Below are 6,939 nucleotides of genomic sequence, written 5' to 3' on the forward strand. Positions count from 1 at the left end.
GTGGAAGAGCACAATTTTATTCCAGAAAAGGTTAAGCCAGTCTAATGACAACGTACAGTTCTATGAATAACAATTGCCAGCTTCCTTTTTTCTTACACATACTACCGTCCACTGACAACAAGGAACCACTATAAACACATTTTTATGAACTTCCTAACCTCGCTTTATCAGAAGCATCACCTCATCAGTGCGGGTTGTCATAACTGGGCAGTGTGGATCCGCTGGTGCCTCTTCAGATTGCATTTCTGGGTGAATCGTTTCCCACAGTCTGAGCAAATGTACGGCCTCTCCCCGGTGTGGACCCTGCGGTGTGCCTTCAGATTGCTCAGCTTGGTAAAGCTCCTTCCACACAAGGCGCAGCAGAAGGGTCTCTCGCCCGTGTGGGTCTGCTGATGGGCCCTCAGGTGACAGAGGTGTGAAAACCCTTTGCCACACTGGCTACAGCTGTGTGGGGCCTTGGTCGCATGGTGCCCCGGGTGAGTTTTGACACTGACCACGTGAGAGTATCCTCTCCCGAGATGGACGACGCCTGTCCGCCGCTCGCCTGTGTATACTCTATGGTGGTGCTGTGGCTGGACAGGTTTGAAACCAGCAGGGCTCTTATAGAACGAGGGACTCCGGTCAACATCCAAAGTGCCTGGGTTTGAAGGCGGTACCATGTTGGCACCCGCTAAAGTCTGTATTTTTTTCCCGACCGGCCCGCGAAGGTGCTGGACCACCTGCGTGGGAAGGTTCTGCACACGGGGGCAAGGCCTGGGAAAGGTCACCACCTCCTCAGTTCGGGGTCTACTGGGTGACTCCTGTGACTGGACAGTCACCTTTGCCTTGTTGATCCTGCTCTGAGTGGGCACCTCCGAGCGGTCGGCTCTTGTGCCCTTCTCCTTCCACTGAGGATACAACATCACCTCCTGCTTGACCACCGTAGCATCTGAAGCTCGGGTCTGACACTTTGCATCTGGACTGTCATTTGAGGACAATGAACTGGCTGCTGATGCTTGCTGAGAATGACAGGCTTTTGTGTGGTCTGCATGAACATCTGAGCTGGATGTACCTGTGGGCTCGGGTTTTTGGGGTGTTTTTTCTGGATTACTTAACCCTATTTTGCTGGATGCATGAAGGACTTTCTTGTATTCGGGTTCAGCTGCTCCCAAAATCCTTGAGTCTTTCTGCTCTGCTGGGACGGCATGAATTATGTGAGGCTGTGTGTCCTTCATCTCAGACGAATCTGCGACAGCCTCCTCTTTGACCAGGTCTGCAGGTCGGGTAATTCCCACCTCAATTTTCTGTGAGAAATGTAAAGAAAGAAAGAAAGATCAGACCTTGACTCAAGTAAAAGGCTAAACACCCCAAGATGTTCACATGTTTTCTAGGAATGACCCATCTCAGATCTTAAGACTTTGCAAACCTACCCATAGTGTTTTACCATTAAGGACATATCACAACCAGTTCACTTCTTAATGTACATTCTGTTCTTTTTAGGTTTGGATGCATTTTGAATGAATATTGTAGGTGACATTTCTGGTATAAATGTCATTAAAAAATTATTCACCTTCATGTCCTTATCAGAAATGGATGGGAGAACTTCCAACGCATCCTTTCCGCAGCTTGTCCACTTCTCTCCAGAAATCTCCTCCCTCTTCAGCACTGGCCTTCCATCTCCACCTATTATTCAGACAGGCGTTTAAAAAACGATCATTAAACATCAGCGACTCGGACGGAGCTGCCACACTCACCGGTGTGTGAGCCCGGTTCCGATTCCTCGCGGACGGCTCCTCCGATCTTCCCACAGTCCACACATCTCCCCCATCGGCCCTTCCTGAGTTTACTCTCCGAGAGCTGCAGCCGGCACTGCAGCATCTGCACCTCACGCTTCTTACGACTCACTTCCTCCACAAAGCTGTCTTCCACAAGCCTGGTAATCTCATACATGGCAGACTTCAGGATGGTCTCCATGACATTCGACAGCTGGGCCTGAAATGTGAGGATGATGTCCTCTGACATCATGGAATGTCAGTAAAATGCTGCTGGACCTTTTTCCCCCCTCCCTCTCTCTCTCTCTCTCTTTTAAGAAAACAAACGCGAATTTTCTCTTTATGGTCGGTGGCTGCGATCATTAAGAGTGACTTCATCAGACCACATTATTCACCGGAAACGCAGATTTCTGCGAGAACATCGAGTGTGAACCAGCGGCTCTCCTCTCAACCCTTTATTGGCGCCCGGCATCAAGAAGTCAACTTTGGCTGAATGTGACGGACAGACCGCCGGCCGCGGCTAATCTGAGCTAGCGACGCCGGACAACCGGCAGCGGGGCGGCGGTGGCGCTAAGACGAGAGCTGTCCCGTGTGGACGCGTGGAGACGACACGAACGCACGACTTCCCTTCGCGCCCGGCGCTGCCATTTGGTCACAAAGAAGGCCGGATTGTCCGCACACGGGATTATCGGGAGAAAATGAAAGCCCTGCAGCTCGCTGTCAACACTGACGTCATGTGCTACGGTGGCCTCGTAGCGTTTTTTTTTTTCTCCTCCCCAGCGACTAAAAATGTACATTTTACATTTACGGCATGTAGCGGATCATCTTATCCAGAGCTTCCATCACAGAAACCCCTCATCTGTAACCAACATTAGCATAATAATTCAGAACCCAGACGTTTTATAAACAAATATACTTAAGAGGTGTTTTTGGCTTGCATTTGAAGCTCTTCTGTGACTCGAGCTGTCCGAACATCCATAGCAAGTTTATTCCACCACCTAAGTGAAGTGATTGTCATGGCAGCACAGCACACGGTGCACACAGTGAAATTTAACCCATCACCCTTGGTCAGCAGTGGGCAGCCTTGACAGGTGCTTGGGGAGCAGTGTGTGAAGATGGTTCAGTGGCACCTTGGCGGATCGGGATTCGAACCAGCAAACCTTCTGATTACGGGGGCCTCTTCCTTAACCGCTAGGCCACCACTGCCCACCACCTAGGAGCCGAGACAGAGAAGAGTCTAGATGAACAGTCTCCTGGTACCAGTCGAGCCGGGCTGGAGGATCGGAGAGATCAAGATGCAGGGTGAGGAGTGACGAGAGACCTGAGCCAGGAGGCTGATGACGCTTCCGTGGTCTTTTAGGCAAACATCAGTAATACGAATCTGAGGCAGGCAGCTACTGGAAACCAGTGGAGGGAACATAGCAATGGAGTGGTGTGGGAGAATTCACAGAGGTTTTAAAAAAAACAACAACAACGTAATCTTACATCACAAAACTAACACCTCACGCTGTCTGTCATCCTATCATTCTTAATATATTATTATTGTATTCATCCCAGCCCTTTAATTTAAGTAAAAGATTCATTACCAAAGTGTGCACTTTACTATTCATTTCAAGAATTGATCTATTCATTCAGTTAATCAAATTCAAATCAATATTCTGACTGAAGAAACAATGTATTTAAAACCATTTGTCATATAGCCAACATGTTACTGCAAGAAGTTGCATTTGCAAGAACAAGACACTGGCATTGCAATAAAAGTTGTGACAAAAGCTGCTGGTGGTACATGTATGGGTGCCATTTTAAAGCGACTTCTGCAACATTAATGATTAATGGAGCTCACAAATATATCTCTAGACGTCCCCGTAACGTTTTTGGTTAACATACGTTTTTCAGTTTTTAATGAGCATACACTGAATATGCATCATAGCTTGAAATGTTTCACTCTAACATCCAGTGTTGAAAAAGTCAGGAATTAAAAAAGGCAAATTCAGTTTTGAGTAGATCAGGCATAAACCTATGTATGATTGATCAGCTTTTCTCACATAGAATCAGGAAAAGTTTTGCATTTGAAAGGCACCATTTTGTATTCTGAGACAAAAAGCTACAGCATAAATTCCATATAAAATAAAACAAAGTATTCAAGCTATGATGGATGTATTGGCAATGTCTTGTCGATTTGTGCCACTCCTTTATCATTACTTTAATATAAAACCAGCATAAAATTAAATATCAGATATTTCCTGATGCATATTATTCAGTTATAACACTATACGACATGTTTCTTAAGGTCCTTTCATTGTTACTTTATAATTTTCTGAAATCTAATATGTATAGCCATTTGTATATTTTTGAGTTTTTAATTCCAAACCACTGAAAAAAAGCATCTGTTACAAATAAGGAGAACCAAAAAAGTATTATTAAGCAACAATAAAAGTGGCACAAGCACACAGATAAAAACCAACAATAACCAAAATAGCCAGTTGGCTGCAGCACGGTGCTGTACTGTAATATTTTGATCCCAAGATTAAAAGGGGAAAAACGAGGGTGATTTCAAGTTCATTTTTATAATCAAGTCTTCTGCTGACATATTTTGTCAGCAACATATTTTTAATACTTTGATTAGTCCAAATCCCCAACAGTGAATATATTAGAGTAAGTAGAACCTCAGAACCGTTTTATTTTATGGCTTTAAATATCAGCTTATAGCCGAGTGTTCAGTTCCTGGTGTCAGGCTTGTGCTTGCGCTGGTGTGATTTAAGGTGGTCCAGGCGTTTGAAGCTGAGGCCACATATTGTGCAGCAATAAGGTCTCTCTCCTGTGTGTGTCCGGAAGTGGACCTTCAGGATATCTGCCCTGGTGAAGCTTTTGTCACATAAAGTGCAGCAGTGTGGCTTCTCCTGAGTGTGGATGCGACGGTGTAGCTTCAAATTCCACAGGCGGCTAAACTTGTTCCCACAAAGCGAGCAGCTGAATGGCTTGTCCACGGTGCTCCCACAGCGGTGCTTCTGCAGATCGCTGAACGACGCAAAGCCTTTCCCACAGTGGGTGCACAGATGGAGGCCTTCTCCCAGGTGGATTCGCTGATGGACCTTCAGGTTGCAAGCCTGGGTGAAGGTCTTTCCGCACTGGCTGCAAGAGTAACCGGTATTTGACCCACCTCGATGGGAGAGTAGGTGGGTCTTCAGTGCTCTACTATCGTGGAAACTGGCCTGGCAGTGTCTGCAAGTGTACTGTCTGGTCTCCTCACCGCCAATCTGTTTCTCCAGGCCCTCATTCAAGGCTAGGGTGTGACTAAAGTCTTCTTCATACAGCTCCTCTGGGCTGTTTCTGGGGTGGAGTGTTTGTCCTTTTTGCGCACCGCCAGGTGGTTCTGCTTGGGTCTGGCACATACCAATGGTTTCCTGAAGGTATCCATCCTCATTAATCAGCAGGCAGTTTGCGCCTGTTGTATCAGTGTTATCAAGTTGTGATGCAGGCATCGATCTATCTTGTGCACACAGTGTCCCCTTCTTACCCTTCTGAGAACACGATGCACGGGTGCGCCTGTTACCCCCTTCTGTTAGTCCAAGATCTGGGGTGAACTGACGCAGCATTGCCCCGTAACTCAAAACGTCACTGCCTAGAGCTGTAGAATCTGGGAGCTCGTCCAGATCCCTCATGTCCAGCCCCTGGCTGGAATAACCGGACCTGTCAAAGCCATCAAGCACCTCCATGCTGTAGTGGGCTTTGTAAGACAGTTCCGACAGGTCCTCGCCCTCTCCGTCGGGATCCGGCTCTGACCCCTGACCCAAACCCGGGTTCCATTGTTCTTGGCACTCTCTGAGCTGCTCGCCAAAGTCTTTACACTGAGCAGAGCTGTCTGACTCCTCGGGGCCTGGCCAAAAAAAAAAAAAAAGCGAATGTCACGTGTATGATGCATTATAATGCACAACAGCCCTCAAACAAGGCACGACTGATGACATGAAAGAGAAGGAAGGAAACAACGCACCCTCTGCACACCCATTCCATCTGGTCTGCTGAAGCCCCAGCACGTTGCGGAGAGACTCCTCTTTCAGAAACGGGTCCACCTTCTCCTTCTCAACATCCGCGCCCTGCGAAGACACAGCTCACTTAAGCATCCCACAAACCGCGTGAAAAAACCTGTCCCGCATGGCTTCGCTCACGTCCGACTCTCCACCAGGACCGCGCGTTCCTGCCAGATCCGCCGCCTCGTCCACGCAGCTGCTCCACGCTCCTTCCGTGGCCCGCTCCCGCTTCGGGCAGCGACCTTTCGCCGGGTCCGCGGGGCGCACAACCGGGGCCGCGGCGGTCTCGCTCCGCGCACCTCGGCCGCTTCCGTTCCTCTCTTCGTCGGAGGAGGCCGCCTGGCCGCAGCGGGCGCACCGAGCTCTCCGCCGGTTCTCGCACAGCTGCAGGCGCTTCTTCAGCGTCTCCACCTGCTCGCGGCTGCGGGACACCTCTTCCAGGAAGCTGTCCTCCACCAGCCTGGTGATCTCGAACATGGCCGCCTTAAACACCGTCTCCATCACGCCCGACAGCTGGGACTGGAAAGCCACGATCACTTCGGACATTTTCGTGAAACGGGGCGATTACGTCAAAACTGCGGCAACAATGCGAGCGACGAGAGTCGCGATCGCGTCACATGTCGCGACGAGCAGCTTCAGAACAAGAACAAGTTTCTGGCTGCGTGCCGGACGGCAGTCAGCTAGCTGGCTAATCCAGCATGTGAACGGGACCGCATTCTGGTGCCGCATAAAACAGGTTCGGAACCTGTAGAAACCGAAGCATTCTCAAAAATCAAAATCAATCATATGCGATGTATGAAAACCGTAACAGATACTAAACGCAAGGCAAGTGTGGGATCCACACGGGAACTTCCGGGGGGAAATGTACGGCTCGGCGGGTGGGACAAAATGGTCAGGGCGAAGTCGTTTGTAAAATAAGCCTGTTTCGGGAGGAAGCTGGCTGACCAGAGAAGAAAATAACAAAGTTGAAGCAAATCATCACATTTTAATATTAATCAATAGTCTTGAATATATTTTTATAATGCCGTTACATGTAGTTTCATGTAATATGAAATTGACATATTAAATGCATAAAGACTCTACATTGAAATAATTAGACTTTTTTATTTGTTAATAGACTATTTTTATGTGTTAATAAAACGTTCAGCTGTAAAATAATG

The 6,939-nt window shown here is 48.1% G+C and overlaps 1 protein-coding gene across 1 annotated transcript; it reads right to left on the reverse strand.

Annotated features, from left to right (window-relative positions):
* Positions 1–61: 61 nt before the first annotated feature.
* On the reverse strand, positions 62–6,648 carry LOC114787862 (uncharacterized). The gene is made up of 6 exons (XM_028975765.1): positions 5,918–6,648; positions 5,743–5,845; positions 4,474–5,628; positions 1,734–2,009; positions 1,550–1,662; positions 62–1,283 (listed from the first exon to the last, which is right to left on the reverse strand). The coding sequence occupies exons 1-6, from the start codon at positions 6,323–6,325 to the stop codon at positions 198–200; spliced, it is 3,141 nt and encodes a 1,046-aa protein (XP_028831598.1). The 5' UTR covers positions 6,326–6,648; the 3' UTR covers positions 62–197.
* Between the last annotated feature and the right edge of the window lie 291 nt (positions 6,649–6,939).

This window comes from Denticeps clupeoides, chromosome 4 (genome assembly GCF_900700375.1).
Source record: "Denticeps clupeoides chromosome 4, fDenClu1.1, whole genome shotgun sequence".
NCBI lineage: Eukaryota > Metazoa > Chordata > Actinopteri > Clupeiformes > Denticipitidae > Denticeps > Denticeps clupeoides.

Bases quoted from the DNA above. Each gene is read 5' to 3' on its own strand.
- LOC114787862 (XM_028975765.1), bottom strand. From the start codon at position 6,325: ATGTCCGAAGTGATCGTGGCTTTCCAGTCCCAGCTGTCGGGCGTGATG. The intron at 2,010-4,473 runs ACTGAACACTCG...CATTTTACTGAC, and splicing joins GCACAAGCCTGACACCAGGA to ATTCCATGATGTCAGAGGAC. The intron at 1,284-1,549 runs GTGAATAATTTT...CATTTCTCACAG, and splicing joins TTTCTGATAAGGACATGAAG to AAAATTGAGGTGGGAATTAC.